At 45.4% G+C, this 21,220-nt stretch overlaps 1 protein-coding gene across 3 annotated transcripts in view; it reads right to left on the bottom strand.

The window, feature by feature from the left end:
* Positions 1–21,220, bottom strand: part of LOC115657543 (interleukin-22 receptor subunit alpha-2-like) — a 72,143-nt gene that overhangs the window by 32,932 nt on the left and 17,991 nt on the right. For all 3 annotated transcript variants that reach the window (XM_030575530.1, XM_030575529.1, XM_030575528.1), the window contains 4 exons: positions 16,519–16,699; positions 14,843–14,908; positions 12,780–12,910; positions 9,217–10,733 (listed from right to left, as the gene is read on the bottom strand). In XM_030575530.1, the coding sequence (XP_030431390.1) occupies positions 10,720–10,733; positions 12,780–12,910; positions 14,843–14,908; positions 16,519–16,699 (392 nt within the window). In that variant the 3' untranslated portion in view covers positions 9,217–10,719. The remainder of the gene's footprint in view (positions 1–9,216; positions 10,734–12,779; positions 12,911–14,842; positions 14,909–16,518; positions 16,700–21,220) is intronic.

Below are 21,220 nucleotides of genomic sequence, written 5' to 3'. Positions count from 1 at the left end.
TATCCTATCCCTACCCTCCAGCGTATCTACCACTTCTCCAAGTTTAGTGTAATCTGTAAACTTGTTGAGAGTGCAGTCCACACCATCCTCCAGATCATTAATGAAGATATTGAGCAAAACTGTGAACAAAACAATGAACTGCAGAGAGGTGTGGCCCAACCTCTAGGTTTGTGCTGAAGCTGACCAGAGAGTCAAACTCAGCAAGCCGGGAGTAGGGGGAAGCCTTCACTAGCAGGAGGGTTTGTTCTCAGTGGTATCCCAGCACATCTAGTGAAAGTCTTGAGGGAGTTTCTGTGACCAAACCCATCACAATCCCCTATGATGACTGAACAAAAACCAATGATATTTTACAAATAGCTTTTTAATCACCGTCTCACCCAGCACAAGACATACAGCTGGCTTCAGCCCAGGCTGATTTCTAAAGCAGCATGATTAATTCCTAGCAAACTATTTTTAAGAGGATTTGAGTCTCTCTGATTTCAGTGGGACTAGTGTAAATCACACTGAGCTAAGCAGAGTTACTCCAAATTTACATGGGTGTAACCAAGACCAGAACCTGGCTTCTTTCCTGCTCATCAACTGTCTGTGGGCAGCTCGTGATTTTCATCAAATGCACTGGTTCTTCCCAGGTTTGTAATGGGCATTTTTGGTGAGTTTAATCATCTCTGAGCAGTTCAAGAAGGTCTTTCCACCATCAGAATGACACTTACAACACTGACACTGCCTTGCATCCTCTCAGTCCATACCCACAGCAAGAGATAAATAATAAAATCTAAAAAACAAGCAGAGATTTTACCCCAAAGGTAGAAGTATCAGAGACTACATGAAGTCCACTAGGGACTGAACTATTGCTACTGATTTTACAGGGAAGGTGCCCAGATACTATGGTGAAGGGGAGCAGTCTAAAACCCTTAGATAGGATGGAGAGATTAGATAGGAGTTTGCTGTGAGATTTCAATAGTTGATAGTTGGAGGGAAAAACCTACAACCTCATTTTATTAAGATGTGATCAACTGCCACCTTGAGCACGCTAGTTAGAGGTCCTGCTCCTTCCTCCTAAACACTATCCCTGCATCTGTCTGTCATATGCTTCTAGGGGAAAGACTTCTTTTCAGTTTGGAAAGGATATAATACATTGGGTGCCCTATTAAAAACAAACAAGGAACAAAATAAGTGTGAGCTGAAGGTGACTGGGCAAATAAGCACATGGTATTGTTTCTGTTTCCTGTCTGGCTACATGTTCAGTGCACATTAAAATCCAGTTTCCATTAATACTACAACATGCAGCTTCAACATTTGTTGTCTGTGAACAATCATGCCAGTAACACTTGACAGCACGATTGCTGGCAGAGTCAACACAAATGGGGCATGTACACAGCCAAAGCAAACTCACTGACACATGTGAGCAAACGCTGCCCAATTTTTCCAGAAGAGCTCTGCATCCAAAATCAGGAACAGGTTTTCAGCAGAGCTCAGCATGCCAGGTGGCTGTTGGGTGTGGAGCTCTTCAGAAAATCATGCTCTCCTGGATGGTGACTTTGTGATGTGGAGAAATACTGATTGTAATCTCCCCAGGGCAAGAACTATATTTTTGTTCTGTATTTGTGCAGTGCCTAGCATAATGGGGCTTTGACATCGGCCTGGGTTCCTCCAGACTCTCCAGCAATACAAAAAAATAAATAATAATAGACACTAGATCAGCTAGCCTCAAACTCCCTTCTGTTTGAGAGAGTTAGAGCAGGCACATTCTGTGCGCACCCAAGCACTTAGTGTGTGTGTATTAAACTAGCCTCTGTCAGTTCAGACAGAAATTCTGGTAAGGACAGGAAAGAAACCTTGTTAAATTGCCATCTCATAACTGTAACTAATAAACCACAACCTGGGGCCTCTGGGAAGGTGCCTCCACCAGCTTTTCATTGTGATTTGTAGACTAGTTCAGGGCCGGGCATTTCCAGATATGAAGAAATCCTGCTGGGCAAAGGGGATAGAGGCATTTTGTCTCATCTTAGCAAAACTGAGGAGTCCCATCCCCCTAAGAAAGATGTTTCTAGGGACACAAAATTGGCTTCCTGCCTGTTAGAAAAAGCTAAAGGATGATATAACACAGCTCCATAGAGATCACATAGGGCCAGATTCCTTCCTGGTGTGGATCCAGTAACTTTTATAGAGTAGCACCCAGGGTGAATTTGGCTTGTAGATTCTAATAAGGCTTTTGCTGGATCATTATATCTTAATGTTTAGATCCTGCTCTTTGTTTTGCTGTAACACATTTTTAGGTGCCACTGTATGCACTTGACTTCTGTAGAGATTGACTCGAAATGATGAGCTAAAAGGAAAGTGTTTCTCTCCTGCCAAGCTCTCTCTGTTTTTCTTCTTACCTCATTTTAAGTTCTATGCCCTGGCAATCTCACTCTGGAAGCATGGGCTGGGGAAATTTAATTAAATGGCGAAAATATAATGAGCTGGAACAGGGGATCGGCTTCAGGCAGTGTAGGCTAGTGAATAGGGCACTGCCAGGAGAATTGAGTTTCATTCCTGATTTGGCCTCTGACCTGTTATATGGCCTTGAATGAGTCTGGCATGTGTCTCCCTTATTATCCCATGTTGATCTTGTCTATTTAGAGTGCAGTCCTTGGGTCATGGACTGTCTGCTATCGTAACAAGAGAAAGCCTGGAGCATGGGGTCTGCCTGAACCACAGTCAGCAAAGCCAGGCCATGCTAGGAGCCAAAGTCAGGCCCTGTCATAGAGCAGTCATTTGCTCACAAGTTCACATGAACATGGCAAAGAACTGTTAAGCATTGCTAAAACACGCACTCCTAAGAGGTGCTGCTAGGCACTGGGTATTCATATAAACACATTCCAGAGTGCTAGCACAGGCATACCCCAACTTACAGTTCTCAAGTAACAGCATAAACACAATCCTGGGCGATGGTACAGGAATACACTAACCCTGAGCCAGACAAGGATGGGAGGACAGGATAATGACGGGGATGTTTTGTTCGAACCAGCATGTTCAAGATTTAGGGTGGGTAACTAACCACATCAGGACTGTGATATGTAACTTGTTTGTATCATTGTATAAAAGAGAAATCACAAGAGGGGCATGTTTGTCCAGCTGAGGGAGCAGCAGAAAGTCCTGCTGCTGACTGAGCTGGTCCATTGATCGTGGGAATATGTGTTAGTGCACCTGTAGTACTCATGGGGCACCAGGACTGCGCCTCAATGACAATAAATCTGGCTGAGCACCTTCAGCAATGAACCAAGTCTGTAGTCTTTCTGGGTAGTACTACTGATGTTTGCAAAGCAGGCTGTCTGCAGGGCTGGTACAGCACACGGCGAGAGCACACACACACGTCAACTGACAACATTTGCTACTATGTGTTTACACAGCACCTAGCACAACCAGGCTTCCACTCACTAGCGTCTCTAGGCTGTGCTATAATAATAATTGTTAATATTACTTGGGGCTGGATTTCCTTAGGTCTATGGCACACAGAGCCCTGACTGTGTTAATTGGAGAAATGCCCTTTTTCTGCTTTATGTCTGCATTTAGACATTTGCCTTGTCTTTATCTTAAGGTTATTATTACCTGTTATTGGTATTATTGTAGTACCCAAGAGCCACAGTGATGGACCAGGACCCTGTTGTGCTATGTGCTGTACAAACACTGTATGAAAAGACAGCCTTTGCCACCAAATAACTGACAATCTAAGCATAAGACAAGAGACAACAGATGGGTGCAGACATCCAGCCAGGGGCCTGGAAGGAAACAATGACAATATTGGCCAGCATGCAGGGCAATGGTCTCAGCAAAACAGAACTTCAGCAATCTGGGCCAAAGACCTCTCCCACTCTGAGACAAGGCTCATAGACTACTACTGCACTCTTCCGCATGACAGCATTGTCTTTCACCAGGATAAAGCCTATGTGACCTTTCTCAGGGTCTAGCTCAAAGGTATGGGCTTGCTCTGAGGGGAATCTGACAATCATCACAGACATTGCCAGGTTCTGTTCCACCTGCAAAGAGCATGTCTCCAGCCAGCCTCACTTATAAAAGCACAGGAGCACATCAGGCATAATTCAACATTTCAAAAGTCCTCACATGGCTTTTTGCCAGGGGGAGAGAGAGAGAGAGAATCACAGGACAGCTACTAAGCACCCCTTTAATGTATCTCAGCAAGATGTTCCTATACCACAGTGATTAATGAGATAAGAACCTGAATAAAGTTTCTCTGTTTTGAAAATTGCTGTGTAATGACTTCACAGTCTATTATGCATCCATTGATGTTATCTGGTTAAGGTCAGATATACATGTATTTAATTATGTAGCTTTTTAGTATAATTTAAATAAAAATACTCACAAGCTTCTGTACAAATAAATCTCCCCTCCACCCGCCCCGCTGCACACCATTCTATGGTCTTGCACAATTAAAGATGTTCAGAGGTTTCCAGTACCTTTGTCTGACAAGTTTTCAATCAAGATGGGCTGTTTTTCTAAAAGCTCTGCCCCAGGAATTACCGTGGGGCAGGTCTCTGGCCTGTTTCATACAGGAGGTCAGACTCGATGATCCCAGTGGGCCCTTCTGGCCTTGGACTTGCTGAATCTATGAAGCATCCAGCATTGGCGGCTGTTGGCAAAAGGATACTTGAGTGGAGGGACCATAGGTCTGGCCAATATGGCTTTTCCTATGCACTTCTATTCTTCGCAATGTGCTATATTTCACAGGTAATCCACTCTGCACACAGGGGCAGAACCCCTCCACAGAGGCATCACCAGCTACCAAACCAATGGCATTCTTATGTGTGGCTGAGTGCTTATTAATCACTTAAGGTACATCTACACTACGAAAATACCCCACCAAAGAACATACTAGGCGGCAGCGAATTTGAGAGCCTGGGATGACAGGCTTAAGCTATGGGGCTAAAAAAAAGCAGGGTAGATGTTCCCACTTGGGCTGGAGACAGGGTTATGAGATCCTCCTCCCACACTGGGTCTCAGAGCCCAAGCAGGAATGTCTACATGCTTCTCTTTTTAACCCCACAGTGCAAACCTGAGTCAGTTAGCCTGTACTTACAGACTCAAGAACATAAGAATGGACATACTGGGTCAGATCAATGGTCCATCTAGCCCAGTAGCATGTTTCTGACAGTGCACAATGCCAGGTGCTTCAGAGGGATTTAACAGGGCAATTATTGAGTGATCCACTTCATCCTCCAGTCCCAGCTTCTAGCAGTCAGAGGCTTAGTGCAGGGATAGTCAATTATATTTTGTCAAGGTTCAAATTTCTCGATCAAAGTATAATCAAGATCCAGGCTCCAGAGAAAATAATTTAAAAAAATAACAATGACAATAAATAAATAAAAAGATTTTGGGGTCCATTCAAAAGCATCTGGTGGCAGAGCCACCCAGAGGATTCGGGGGCCTGGGGTCTTCGGTGGCGGGGGGCCCCCACTGCTGAAGACCCAGCACTTTGGCGGCGGGTCCCAGGGCAGAAGGACCTCCCGCCGCTGAATTGCTGCCAAAGACCTGGAGCGGAAGAAGCTTCGGGGGCCCAGGCCCCGCAAGAGTTTTCCGGGGCCCCCGGAGCGAGTGAAGGACCTCGCTCCAGGGGCCCCTGCAGGGCCTGGGGCCTGGAGCAAATTTCCCCCACTTGCCCCCCCTGGGCAGCCGTGTCTGGTGGTTTGGATTTGGCCCATGGTCCGTCTATTGACTATTGCTGGCTTAGAGATACCCAGAGCATGGGGTTGCACCCCTGACTATCTTGGCTAACAGCCAGTGACAGACTTATCCTCCAAAAACTTATCTAATTCTTTTTTGAATCCTGTTATAGTTTTGGACTTCCCAACACCCCCCTGCAATGAGTCCCACAGGTTGTGAGAAGAAGTACTTCCTTATGTTTGTTTTAAACCTGCTCCCTATTAAATTTCATTGGGTGAGCCCTGGCTCTTGTGTTATGTGAAGGGGTAAATAACACTTCCTTACTTACTTTCTTCACACCAGTCATGATTTCATAGACCTCTATCATATCCTTAATTGCCTCTTTTCAAACTGCAAAGTCACAGTCTTTTTAATCTCTCCTCATATGGAAGCTGTTCTATACCCCTAAACATTTTTATTGCCCTTCTCTGTACCTTTTCCAAATTCTAATAAATCTTCTTTTGAGATGGTGCCACCAGAACTGCACACAGTATTCAAGATGTGGGCATATCATGGATTTAGATAGTGGCATTTAGATATTTTCTGTCTTATTTTCTACCCCTTTCCTAATGGTTCCTAACATTCTGTTAGCTTTTTTGACTGCTGCTGCACACTGAAAGGATGTTTTCAGAGAACTATCCATAATGACACCAAAGTCTCCTTCTTGAGTAGTAACAGCTAATTTAGAGTCCATCATTTTGTATGTATAGTTGGGATTATGTTTTCCAATGTGCATTACTTCACATTTATCAACACTAAATTTCATCTGCCATATGCTTGTCTAGTCATTTAGTTCTGTAAGATTCATTTTTAACTCTTCACAGTCTGCTTTGGATTTAACTATCTTGATTAATTTAATAGCCTCTGCAAACTTGGCCATATCAATCTTTAGCCCTTTTTCCACATCATTTATGAATCTGTTGAACAGCACTAGTACCTGTACAGATATGTGGGGAACCCCGTTATTTACCTCTTTCCATTCTGAAAACTGACCATTTATTACTATCCTTTGTTTCTTATCTCTTAATCAGTTACTGATCAATGAGAGCTCCTCCTGTGTTATCCCATGACTGCTTACTTTGCTTCAGAGCCTTTGGTGAGGACCTTGTTAAAGGCTTTCTGAAAATTCAAGTTCACTATATTCACTTGTCCACATGTTTGCTGATCCCCTCAAGGAATTTGAATAGATTGATGAGACATGATTTTTCCCTTACAAAGGCCATGTTGACTCTTCCCTAACAAATAATGTTAATCAGTGTGTCTGATAATTCTGTTGTTTACTATAATTTCAATTCATTTGCCTGGTCATGAAGTTAGGCTTATCAGCCTGTAGTTGCCAGGATTGCCTCTGAAGCATTTAAAAAAAATCGGCATCATGTTAGGATCTGCCAGTAATCTGGTATGGAGACTGATTTAAACAGTAGGTTACATACTACAGTTAGTAGTTCTACAATTTCACATTTGAATTCCTTTAGAACTCGGGTGAATCCAGTCTGGTCCTGGTGACTTAGTATTGTTTAATTTATTAATTTGTTCCAAAACCTCCTCTACTGACACCTCAATCTACGATAGTTCCTCTGATTTGTTGCATAAAAAGAATAGCTCAGATATGGGAATCTCCCTCACCTCCTCTGCAGTGAGGACTGATGCAAAGAATTCATTTAGCTTCTTGGCAACAGGCTTGTCTTCCTTGAGTGATCCTTTAGCATCTCAGTTGTCCAGTGGCCCCACTGATTGTCTGGCAAGCTTCCTGCTTCTGAAGTACTAAAAAAAAGGTGTCAGTTTTTGTTTCTTTTCCTAGTTGCTCTTTGAATATTTTTTGGCCTAATTATAGTTTTAAACTTGACTTGCCAGAATTTATGCTGCTTTCTCTTTTTCTCAGTACGATTTGACTTCACTCTTTTACTCTGTGGTTTAGCCATGGTGGCATTTTTTTTTTTTGGTTCTCATACTTTTTTGTTTATTTGAGGTATACATTTAGTTTGAACTTCTATTATGGTGTTTTTAAAGTTTCCCTGCAGCTTGCAAGTATTTCACTCTTGTGAGAGTTCCTTTTATTTTCCATTTAACTAGCTTCCTCACTGTTGTGCAGTTCTCCTTTTTGAAGTTAAATGCTATTGTAATAGGTTTCTTTGGTATTTCCCCCCATGTGGATGACTCCTTCTCGCATCCCCCTACTCGCTGCTGCCGGGGTGGGGGGTTTCAGTGCAGATGTAGCCTTAGGAAACCATGACACCATGGGGGTGGGATTTTCAATGGGGTCTAAAGGAAATGGGTGCCTGATTCCTTTAGGTCTCTTTGAGACTCTCACCTGAGATATCATGCGTAGCACATGTCCCAAACACAATTCACTTCCAGAATATGAGCCCCATGTCTCGTACTTGCTGGTGGAAGTGCTGTGAAAACCTGGCAGGGGAAGGTAAAGTGCTTGATGACTTCATCTCCTGTTTCTGATGTGAGTCAGGAAGAACCCCTTTGGGTAGCCCCCTTTCCCTGCCTTCAAGATCTCACATGCCAGAAAAATTACACTGTGGTGCAATATGTTTTTCAGATGAATCAGCTAGCCCCCGATTTCAGAACGAAATGAGGCCTGGTATCAATGCATGTGGAGATAAGTGGATAAGGGCATTCCAACCACATAGTCAGGTGCCATTTGTTCATCTGTGAACAAAGGGCTTTCAAAGAGAAAGGGGCAGACAGCACAGAAGAGAAAGCCAGAGAAAGGGATGATGAATCAATTAATATACCATTTTGGGAATGCCCCTGTGCCTAAGGCTAAGATGGTGTTTTCACCCAAAGCCCCTACAGAGGGTTACAGAGAAGGAATGCGCTTTTATCACCTCAAATATTGGGGAAGAGTCACGCATCAGTCACCAAACTCTCATCAAAACAAGGGCATCAACAAAATGCAGGACAGCCAGGATTTTCTTTCTCCTCTGTTCTCTGATACCATTTCTACCCTGCCCCCTTCTTCCACAGGTCATTCTTGGATCCCCCACCACCAACAGCCTGGAGTTGACAGGTATCTCCTTACTATGTTCCAGGGCTTACAATCTATCAGCGTTCATATTGCATACAGCATGGGTGAAATCTGACATCAGTGGAGCAAGGATTTCACCCCATGTATCCAATCTGGAGTGCAACCTCAGAAGCAGATCAGATAGTTAGCAAAAAATCATAACAGAACCCATTACTCTAACCCAAAAATACCCTCAAAATTCTGGAGGAGGGAAGGGAATAAAAACCAACCAACTGTTATTATAAAACAGTTACTGAAACAACTATCTTTTCACAGGTGATGGTAACACACAAAGCAGGTTCTGAAAAGCAAGTGGCTCCCTTTCCCCATAGGGAAACCCCCAATTTTCCTAGTATATTTCTCATACATTTGCTGCCGCATATCGTAGCTTTGTGTAATGCATGCAAAGCTGGACTGATCTTGCGTGACGCAGAAGACAGAGCATGAAAGAGAGACATTTCCATAATAAATTAGTGTTCTAAGAAAGAGATACTTACAATGTACATTCAACGTTTCCAGCTTCATGTCAGATATATACATTTACTAGAGAGAAAGTCACCCCCTCAGTTTGTCTGTCACTAAAGCTGTATGAGAAACGTGATTCGATCAGGTCTCAGGAACCACTCAGAGCCTTTCCCTTGTTTTTGCTTTGTGTGGGTTTCACATACCTTATGTCTTCCTTAAGTTTCAGGTTCAGATGAACCCACAAACTCACACTAAAACTCAGTCAAAACCATAAGCTTCTGCTGGTTTCTATTGCAGGTGGGCCTGAACCAAAAGGCTGTACCTAAATTCACAGGTCAAACTATCTCTATTGGCCACATGGCCAAATCCAATCACCCGGGGCAGTGAACTTCCAACTGAGGGGCTGCTGTTCAGGGGTGAAGGTTCATGGATTGGAGCTAGGGTTCTTTCAGCCCAATTCCAGAGTCTGATCTTACTGGTTTTATGTATATAACACTTCAGTGGAGTCAATCTTGATTCACACCACTACAAGTGAGTCCAGAATCAGACCCCCTTCACGTGGATAAACATATCGGAAATCTCCCTGTACAGTAATGTCTTCTTCCCAGCTCCAGCATCATTAGCTACAGGACAAGCACTTGAGGGCGTAATTCATAGCTATAGAAAGTCATGATCTTAGTGTCATCAGCCTTTGGGTACGGCTCCCCACTGGGGTCATCACTAAGCTCTGTGCACTCTGGGAGGCCATGCTGCTCTCGGCTCACAGGTAGGTACTCCTGCTGTTCTACATCACTCTGACCCAGCCTTGCCAAGTCTTTTTTGCTGTCCTTCATTGTCTTATCAGCAGTGTGACTGTACAAGTGCCTGGGAAAAGGAGCAAGGTGGTTTTGTGTTTCTTCATTGACCTTCAGTTTCACAGAGCTGAGAGGAATATCAGCCCAGTCCATGGGTGGCCACCCTCTACTCTTGCCATCAGTGTTCTTTTTAAGGTCCCTGAGGCTGCAGGTTGGTGGTGAAAGACTGCAGGTTTCTGATACTGGAGATAAGCACTTGCAATAAATCTGGAGGTGTCGAGGACTCCGAATCTCTGAGCAAGTCTGGTAGCCCCTGTCACTCATATAACCATCTTTGGCCAGTGCTGCTGACATTGAAGATAGCTGTTCAGAAAACACCAACTGGCCCAGGGGAAGCTGGGCCTCCAGAGCAGTACTGTAGTTCCCTTCACCTGCATATCCATCCTTCGTCTGTCCTGCTGATGACAAGGGGGCTTCAGGGTCTACAGTGCCAGTAAACTCTAGCTGGCCCAAGGAACTGGAAGAGACCATGTTTTCACAGTAGCCTGGGCCAAACCCATTGGCACAGTAACCTTCCTCCTCCAGGCCTGGCAGCCTTCTGGAAGTAGCTGGATTTGGAGTCTTTCTTGCTCCACTGGGGAGTTACCATTGGAGTCAAGCCCAGCCACTGAGATTAGAGTGACAGAGGCACCCTCGAGGTCATAGGCAAGTGACTTGTTCCAGAGGTTCACATTTAGCTCTTCATTCAGAATAGCCTGCCAAAAATGAACAACAAATCAATACAAAGCAATAACAGAGACTCACATATGATGGCAATGAGCACCACAGACATGCTCTTCAACACATGAATAAACTACAGTACCTCCAACTGTGGAGAAGGGAATAATCCCATGAGGAACTGCCCAGTGAAATCATAAACCACAAGAGAAACCTTCTGGAGTGGTTTGTTTGCTAAAGTGATTCTCTCATGGTTGGCACCAGCAATGGCCACAGCAATTCATTATCATTCCCCTGTTCCTAGTTACTACACATGTATCAGTTTCAGCTGAAAAACTCTACTTTCCAGCATAAACAACTGACTGCAACAATAACTTCCAGCACGTAAACTGGCAGGGAATAGGAAAACAATCTGACACTACCCTCTGTAAGGGACTGTCTCAAAACGAGGCATGGGTGAAACTGTCTTCCTGCCTAGTCATTTACACCACTCTCATCACTAACATAATGTAAGAACGGCCATACTGGGTCACACCAATGGTTCATCTAGTCCCGTGTCCTGTCTTCTGACAGTGGCCAGTGCCAGGTGCTTCAGAGGGAATGTTCAGAACAGGGCAATTATCAAGTGATCCATCCCTTTCATCCAGCATGGGTGCAGTTTGAGGAGCGGGCTGGGGGGTATTGCCCTCCCAACTGCAAGCCTTGGGGCAGATACAGAATTTGCCCCCCATGCCAGGCCCTATTGTCTGGTTGGAGCTGCCCCCCGCAATATAGAAGTCAAACTACACTTATGTCCAGTTCCAGCTTCTGGCAGTCAGAGGCTAAGGCACACCAAGAGCATGGGGTTGCATCCCTGCCCATCCTGGCTAATAGCCACTGATGGATCTATCCTCCATGAACTTACTAATTCTTTTTTTGAACCCCATTATAATCTTGGCCTTCACAATATCCCCTGGCAATAAGTTCCACAGGTTGACTGTGCGTTGTGAAGAAGTACTTCCTTTTGTTTGTTATAAACCTGCTGTCTATTAGTTTCGTTGGGTGACCTCTGGTTCTTGTGTTATGTGAAGGGGTGAATAACACTTCCTTATTCATTTTCTCTACACTAGTCATGATTTTATAGTGCAGTCTTCAAACCAAAGCATGAAGAAGCTTATGTTTAGCATATCTGGCACGTAAGTACCTTGAAATGCCAGCTGCAACAGTGCCATGCGCACACCTGTTCTCACTTTCAGGTGACAATGTAAATAAGTATCAGGCAGCATTACCTCCTGTAAATGTAAACAAACTTGTTTGTTTTAGTGATTGTCTGAACAAGAAGTAGGACTGAGTGAATTGTAGGCTTTAAAGTTTTACACTGTTTTGTTTTTGAGTGCAGTTATGTAACAAACAAATCTAGCTTTGTAAATTGCACTTTCGTGATAAAGAGATTACACTACAGTACTTGTATGAGGTGAATTGAAAAAATAGTATTTCTTTTGTTTATCTTTTTACAGTGAAAATATTTGTAATCAAGAATAATAATATAAAGTGAGCACTGTACACTTTATATTGTGTGTTACAACTGAAATCAATATATATTTGAAAATGTAGAAAAAACATCCAAAATATTTATAATAAATTTCAGTTGGTATTTTATTATTTAACAGTGTGATTAAAACTGTGATTAATCATGATTAACTTTTTTACATGAGTTAATTTGTTTTGAGTTAATCGCTTGAGTTAACTGTGATTAATTGACAGCCCTACTTAGAAAAGATCTCAGCTCCACTCTCTTTGTTATTCTCCATTCTTCCCCTCTTGTCTCATTCCCAAAACTTCCTACAGTGCTCTCCATTAGGTATTTCATTCACTCAACGATTCCCTCGTCAATCACTGTTCATCCCTACCAAACGTATCTGTGTGAACTCACAGCCCAGCAGAGCGACCCAAGAGCTGTCAGTTCCAGAACAGGAGGCATGCTCTGTAAGAATTAGAGGGCTTGGGATGTCCAGACAGTGCCCAGTCTAACTGTTGCATGGCTTCAGCACTGTAACAATACAGTGCCATTTACTGACGCTTGACAGGAGTTGTTGTTCACTCACCAGTGTTTTGGGGAAGGGCATTTTCGAGACACTTGAATACATGTAGAGTTTGAGGAAATAGAAGCCAATGGCACTCAGCAGAAGCAGCACAAGGAGAGCAACCAGAACAAGAACAAGGTCCCAGAGTAAATCTGAAAAGAATTAAGAACAATTCAAGCAGGGGGAGGGAGAAATGCTCACACTGATCCACCTTTAGGGTCCTGATCACTCGGACTGCTACACACCAAATGGGTGTCTTACCAAGCAGTGTGTTACCCCCGTCACTTACACCAAAGGAGGTGCTACTCTGCACCCCCTCATTAGCCACCTGGGGCGTGGTCACTGACTGAAAGGGTGCCCTTGCTGCACCACAGGGGGCTAGAGGAGGCGGGTTGTGAAGAATGAGGGGAGAGGGAGAACTGTACTCTCCCTGCTCCTCATTATTTTAACCCTGGACTTGTACTAGTCCACTAATGTCCAGGTTCTCTAAGCAGATGTAGCAAAGTGTGCTTCCTACCCCATCTCCAACAAGGGCCACTGGTATGAAGCAGCTGTAGTGGCTGAGCCATTGGCAAATCCTTCATGACAGCTGTGCTCCTTTTGGAGCCTGCAAGTCACTCTTGCATCATGCAGACTTTGGTCTCCTTTGCTAGAGGATGGTGTGGACTGCACCCTCAGCAAGTTTTCTGATGACACGAAACCTGAGATAAGTGGATCATAGAATCATAGATTATTAGGGTTGGAAGGGACCTCAGTAGATCATCTAGTCCAACCTCCGCTCAAAGCAGGACCAATCCAGTAGATATGCTGGAGGTAGGGATAGGATACAGAGGGACCTAGACAAATTAGAGGATTGAACCAAAAGAAATCTGATGAGGTTCAACAAGGACAAGTGCAGAGTCCTGCACTTAGGATGGAAGAATCCCATGCACTGCTACAGACTGGGGACCGAATGGCTAGGCAGCAGTTCTGCAGAAAAGGACCTAGGGGTTACAGTGGATGAGAACCTGGATCTGAGTCAACAGTGTGCCCTTGTTGCCAAGAAGGCTAACAGCGTTTTGGGCTGTATAAGTAGGGGCATTGCCAGCAGATCGAGGGTCATGATCATTCCCCTCTATTTGACATTGGTGAGGCCTCATCTGGAGTACTGTGTCCAGTTTTGGGCCCCACACTACAAGAAGGATGTGGAAAAATTGGAAAAAGTCCAGCGGGGGCAACAAAAATGATTAGGGGGCTGGAGCACATGACTTCTGAGGAGAGGCTGAGGGAACTGGGATTGTTTAGCTTGCAGAAGAGAAGAATGATGGGGGATTTAATAGCTGCTTTCAACTACCTGAAAGGGGGCTCCAAAGAGGATGGATCTAGACAGTTCTCAGTGGTACCAGATGATAGAACAAGGAGTAATGGTCTCAACTTGTAGTGGGGGAAGTTTAGGTTGAATATTATGAAAAACTTTTTCACTAGGAGGGTGGTGAAGCACTGGAATGGGTTACCTAAGGAGGTGGTAGAATCTCCTTCCTCAGAGGTTTTTAAGGTGAGGCTTGACAAAGCCCTGGTTGGGATGATTTAGCTGGGGACTGGTCCTTTTTTGAGCAGGGAGTTGAACTAGATGACCTCCTGAGGTCCCTTCCAACCCTGATATTCTATTATTCTATTTGTTCTCCTACCGGAACATGCCCACAGCTGGGTCTTGTTCAATGGCCAGACATATTACAGGGTGGGTGGGAGGATGTTAGCACCTGAGTGCTATTTGCAATCCAGGTAAGAGGGGCACAGCATGCCATCAGTAGTTAACTCCTTATCATCTCTAAATGGCTACCCTTAGAAACAACATGGCTTGGAATGCTTAGCAAACCTCCAGCCATGTTACACCGTGGGAGCAATGACTCTCTATGCTCATGGGGCTCTGCAGATTCGACAAATACAATCACACAGCCTATCAGGTCACCCTCCTCTCACAGACTCAACTCTCTGCCTCTGTTGTCCTTGATGGCCAAGGCCCTGACCAATCAATCCATCCCCAAATCTAAACCAGAAGTCTGAACAGGGAATACAGCAGTGGCACTGCCCTGGAGCTGTCTTACCTGCTGGACTGTCTGGAGTCTTGATACATTGCACAGATACCTTGCTTTGCTCTCTGACCACACGGGCTGTGACACAATAATCGGTATTTGGTTTCAGATACTCAAATGTGTGCGAAGTTTTCTTGCCCTCTGGCTGAAAGGACACCTTATGAAGAGATGGAGACATTGCCATGACAGCACCTGCCTCACAACTGCACCATGGAGCAAAAATTCACTCATGTCACCCTCGTGACATAGGAGCTGGAAAAGGGACATGCCACTGCTTCTGGGAGCCACTTGAGGTAAGCGCCGCTTGGACCCTGCACCCCCTGAGCCTCTCCCCATGCCCCAACCCCCTGCCCCAGCCCTGATCCCCCTCCTGCTCTCCAAACCCTTTGATCCTAGCTCAGAGCACCCTCCTACACCCCAAACTCCTCACCCTCAGCCTCACCCCAGAGCCCACACCACCTCCTGCACCCCAACCCCAATTTTGTGAGCATTCAAATTTCTAGTTCCTGATGTGGCCCTTAGGTCAAAAAGTTTGCCCATCCCTGGTCTAAAACCTCCTCAATGAATAATTCTGCGATAACATGGCTGTGGGATCAGTTTCTTCCTTTGAAGAAGTAGGTAGTGGCTGGTGTATGCAGGTTAATATCGCATGTGCATTTTTATCTTAGCTAATGTAATTTCAGTCATTTTTCTTATCCATGAACACAGTAGCCCAATGTCTAATGCTTTCTGGAATGCTGTTGAGCTGTTAGTTTCAGTATCCTGTGGCAAGGAATCCGACATGTTCATTATGCAAAAAAAATTTTCTTTATGTCAGTTTGAAGCTTGCTGTCTTTTCATTTCACTTAGTGTCTCCTTTGCATTAGGAGAAAGAGAAAATAGAAGTGTCTGATTTACCAGTCCCTCCCATTCATTACTTTATATATATATATATCTGTCACATCCTCTCTTCCACAGCTTTCTCTGACTTAACTGCTATTGCTCTGTCAGTCTCTCTTCATTGCCTTTCTCGGACCTTTCCTGCCTCTGCATTTGCTCTCTGCAGTTACCTGTCAGCTAGTTCCAGTGCAAATTATGTTACCCCATCACTCAAGGGTCTTAATCACCTCTAATAAGTACTTTCCATACCTAATCCATAGTTCTGTCCGCATTTCTGTTCTTGATGTCTTCCCTCTTTACACATGCCATCTAATGGCTTCTGAGGCATTCCAGTCTCTCTGCCCTTCACTTACAAGAGTTCCCTCTCCATCTCCTGATTAGGGGTGGGTGAACTAGTTTGAAAAATAAGAAACCACCCCTATCTCCAAGCCCTTTGCTAGAACCCAGTTTCTAGAAACAACAATCCCTTTTGAAACGTCCACAAGAATAGTTTCTTGCCCATCTCCAAACATTCTGGGTCCCAAAACCAGAGGTACCAAACCATCACTAGGAAGGGTGCCTGCTGGGATCAGAAGTTGAAGGACCAGTAATCCTGATCCCATAAGATTTCCAACCCAATATTGCTGACTCAGGAAGCTCAAATAAGCATCCAAACTTGGACATTCTTCTATCCAAACCAACCAAACCCCTGCCCCTGTGAGGGTCACCCAGCACAATATCTAGTATCATCCACACTCTGCCCAACCTCACATCATGCAGAAGTGTGTAACCTCCTCTCCTCCCAACATACAGTGAATGTTGTTGCTTACGTTGTTGATATGAACACCCTTTTCGGAAAGGCTGATTCGGTACTCTCCAGTTCGGCAGCACTTTTCTGGACTGACTTGTAAGTGCCATTTCTCCTGCGATAAGGGGTGAGTGGCATGGACAGAATTACGGTCAGATTCTCATTCACCAGTATAAGAGTCAGGATAGGGGGACCCACAATCGCTGTGAAAATCAAGAGAAAGGCATAACTGTCAGGCTACTTGTTTTCTAGAACCGATATCTTCTTTTTGTAGATTCCTGTCTAGAGTTTGGTAACTTCATCCTCTCTCATGGTAGATCTGGCAGTAGTGCTGTCTGGTGGTGACATATGCCACGCCTCGAAGCTACAGAAACTATCGCAAATTTTCAGTTGACTACACCTATTAAAAGAACAAGGAGTCCGGTGGCACCTTAAAAACTAACAGATTTATTTGGGTATAAGCTTTTGTGGGTAAAAAACCTCACTTCTTTCCCATTAGCCCCTGTTTCCTGCCACACCTGCTCTGTGCTTCTCAGATTGCACTCATCTCAGGCCTCATTAAGCCTACTGCAGCTCTAGGCAGCCTGTAAGTCAAAGGAATTTAAGGTCCAAGGAATTTTCGAATATTACACCGGAACTCTGTAGCTCAGTGGTCACCAAGTGGTCCTAGAGGATCTTCCCAGTCAATTGCGATCTCCAGGCAGTGCAGGGGTCTGCCACTAAGGCAGACTCCCTGCCTACCCCGGCCCATGCTGCTCCCAGAAGTGGCTGCACCCCAACTCACAGCCCTGAGCCCCCTCCCGGAGCCAGCATCCCATATTTCCTCCTGCACCCGAACCCCCTCCTGCACCCAAGTCCCACCTGAGCCCCCTCCCATGCGAGTACCTTGTACCCTCTCCTGCACCCCCAGGCTGTGCCCCAGGCCTGAACCCCCTCCAGCGCCAGCACCCTGTATCCCCTCCTGCATCCCAACCCCCAGCACTGATCCCATCCCAGAGCCAGCACCCAGTGCCCCTCCAGCACCCCAACACTCTGCCCCATTCCAGCTCCCTCTCCCAGGGCCGGCACCCTGTACCCCAACATTCTGCAACAGCCTGGATCCCCCTCCAGCACCCAAACTCCCTCCTAGAGCTTGCATCCCTCACTGCCTCCTGCACCCCAGCCCCCTGGCCAGGCACCTAGAGCCCCCTTCCACACTACGAACCCCTCGGCCCCCCGCCCAGAGCCTGCACCACTTACCCAGCCCGGTGAAAGTGAGTGAGTGAGGGGGAGAACAAGTAACAGAGCGGGGGGGATGGAGAGAGCAAGACGGGGCTTTGGGGAAGGGAAGGGCCTCGGGAAAGGGGCAGGGTAGATTCTGGGTTGCCCTTAGATTCAAAAGTGATCTTGGGTTGTAAAAAGGTTGAGACCACTGCTGTTGCTCATAGCCTTGTTGGGCAGAAAGGTTGAGCACATTTTATCTCAAGAGCCAGATGGGCTGGCTTTTCCCCAGCAGAACTCTACAACTCAGACTTGGAGTTATAGTATAAAATAAACCTTCAAGTAGAGCTAAGGGTATGCTCTGGCTGCACATAGAGACCTGAGATGGGACTTGGTTTTCAGGACTGCTCAATCCTGAAGAGACACCCAGATCCCGGGGATGACGGGATTTCAGTAGAGTTGCTTAGGAATTATTTTTGCCCCGGGGAATCATTTCAATGAAATTGATGTTTTCCCCAACTTTCATTGAATTTTTTTTCAGGTTTTGGTAAAAAAACTGATAATCCCAAACTAGAAATGTCTGCAAAAAAACTGTCAGTTCATCAAAAAGCTATTTCAATTGGACTAACCCTAACCCTAACCCTAGCCTTTTGCAATAGAAAATTTCAATTGTCTCTAGAATTCCATCTTTGTGTCATTCACTGTGTTAGTCACAAATCCTCAGCCTGGGAGCAAGAGGAAAAATTTATTCAGTCAGGGTAATTATTCAGTACTTCCATTGCTCCACCAGTGAACCCTAGCCTTGTCCTGAGCAAATGCTCCTATAGGAGAAATCCAATCCCTGACTATTCTGTGCTATTCTGTTCCATCCTACCTAGGACTTATACTGTTATTCCATCCTGGGCTATTCCACACATCACCTGGAAAGGACTGTTGTGGCCCACAGAAGATCCAGTCTCTATAGCTCCATCACTGCTTTTAGCTTTGGTTTGATCTGGATAGTTCAACCCAGCACCACTGAAAGGGAAGTGAATCTAGCTCTCCATCTCACACTCCCTTGCACCACTGTCAAAGCTCAGTAGGCGTCTCAGGGTATGTCTACACTATGGGATTAGTCTGATTTTACATAAACCGGTTTTGTAAAACAGATTGTATAAAGTCGAGTGCATGCGGCCACACTAAGCACATTAATTCGGCAGTGTGCGTCCATGGTCCGAGGCTAGCGTCGATATCTGGCGCATTGCACTGTGGGTAGCTATTCCGTAGCTATTCCATAGTTCCCGCAGTCTCCTCCGCCCCTTGGAATTCTGGGTTGAGATCCCAGTGCCTGATGGGGCAAAAATCATTGTCGCGGGTGGTTCTGGGTAAATGTCGTCAGTCATTCCTTCCTCCGGGAAAGCAACGGCAGACAATCATTTTGCGCTCTTTTTTCCTGGATTGCCCTGGCAGACGCCATAGCATGGCAACCATGGAGCCCGTTCAGCTTTTTTTTTTTTTACTGTCACCATATGTGTACTGGATGCCGCTGACAGAGGCGTTACTGCAGCACTACACAGCAGCATTCATTGCTTTTGCATAATAGCAGAGACGGTTATCAGTTGTTCTGTACTGTCTGCTGCCATTGTAAATTGGCAATAAGATGACAGTTATCTGTCATTCTGTACTGTCTGCTGCTATCATGGGTGCCCTTGGCTGAGGTCGGCCGGGGGCGCAAAGGCAAAAATGGGAATGACTCCCCGAGTCAATCCCTTCTTTATGGTATCTAAAAATAGAGTCAGTCCTGCCTAGAATATGGGGCAAGTGTACTAGAGAAACCCGTGTATCAGAGAGCACAGCTGCTCCATGTCAGATCCCGCAGAAATGATGAGCTGCATGCCATTCACAGGGGTTGCCCCTGCAACAACCCCACCCTTTGCTTCCCTCCCCAACCTTCCTGGGCTACAGTGGCAGTGTCCCCCCCATTTGTGTCATGAAATTATAAAGAATGCAGGAATAAGAAACAGTGACTTGTTAGTGAGATAAAATGAGGGGAGGCAGCCTCCCGCTGCTATGACAGTCCAGGCAGAACATTAAGCGGTGTGGTGGAGAGGAGCCCAGCATCCCGCTGCTATGATAGTCCAGGCAGTACAGAATCTTTTCTTTACACATGAAAGGGAGGGGGCTGATGGAGCTCAGCCCCCAGTTGCTATGATGAGGACGGTTACCAGCCGTTCTGTACCATTTACTGGGAATGACCAGGAATCATCCTATTTTTACCCAGGTGCCCTCGGCCAGCCTCACCTGAGGCCAGCCAGAAGCACTCACAGGCTGATGGTGATGACGGATAGCAGTCATATTGTACTGTCTGCCACCGGGGAGGAGAGAAAAGCAAATACTGCTCTTCACTGCTGCAACATTGCTTCTACCACAACATTCAGTTGACATAGGGTGACATTGAAAAAGTCAAAAAACGATTTCTTTCCCTTTTCTTTTACGTGGTGGTGGGAGGGAGTAAATTGATGAGCTATACCCTGAACCATGCCGGACAATGTGTTTGAACCTACAGGCACTGGGAGCTCAGCCAAGAATGCAAATAGTTTTCGGAGACTGCTGTGGACTGTGGGATAGCTGGAGTCCTCAGTACCCCCTTCCTCCCTCCATGAGCGTCCATTTGATTCTTTGGCTTTCCGTTACGCTTGTCATGCAGCACTGTGTAGCCTGGAGATTTTTTTCAAACGCTTTGGCATTTCGTCTTCTGTAACGGAGCTCTGATAGAACAGATTTGTCTCCCCATACAGTGATCAGATCCAGTATCTCCCGTACGGTCCATGCTGGAGCTCTTTTTGGATTTGGGACTGCATCGCCACCCGTGCTGATCAGAGCTCCACGCTGGGCAAACAGGAAATGCAATTCAAAAGTTTGCGGGGCTTTTCCTGTTTACCTGGCCACTGTATCCAAGTTCAGATTGCTTTCCAGAGCGGTCACAGTGGTGCACTATGGGATACCGCCCGGAGGCCAATACCGTTGATTTGCGGCCACACTAACCCTAATCCGATATGGTAATACTGATTTTAGCGCTACTCCTCTAGTTGGGGAGGAGCACAGAAACCGATTTAAAGAGCCCTTTATATCGATATAAAGGGCCTCGTAGTGTGGACGTGTGCGCCATTAAATCGGTTTAACACTGCTAAAATTGGTTTAAACACGTAGTGTAGACCAGGCCTTAGTCAGTAACAGAATCCTTTAACTGAGTTATTTTCAGCCAGTGTGTTTCAGTCCATTATTCCAGCTCTTTTTCCCCATTAAGTTATGAGTTTTACAATGAAATAAGATGTTCCCAAAGCAACTACACTTTTGTTTCACTTGAACATCAGAGATACTCAGAGTACAACAGCAGAAAGCTTGGAACAAAGGAAAGAGGCATTAACCCGGTTAATAGTGGCACCAACCACTTTTAATCCCCATCCCCTTTGCCATTCCTTCCCAAACAGTGATGCACCTGTCCTCAGTTAATCAGCCCTATTCAGTATGCGGCCTTTACACAC

Source organism: Gopherus evgoodei, chromosome 9 (assembly GCF_007399415.2).
Source record: "Gopherus evgoodei ecotype Sinaloan lineage chromosome 9, rGopEvg1_v1.p, whole genome shotgun sequence".
Taxonomy (NCBI): domain Eukaryota; kingdom Metazoa; phylum Chordata; order Testudines; family Testudinidae; genus Gopherus; species Gopherus evgoodei.
The sequence above is the reverse complement of the archived record's forward strand: the minus strand, read 5'-3'. Positions and strand labels throughout refer to the sequence as shown.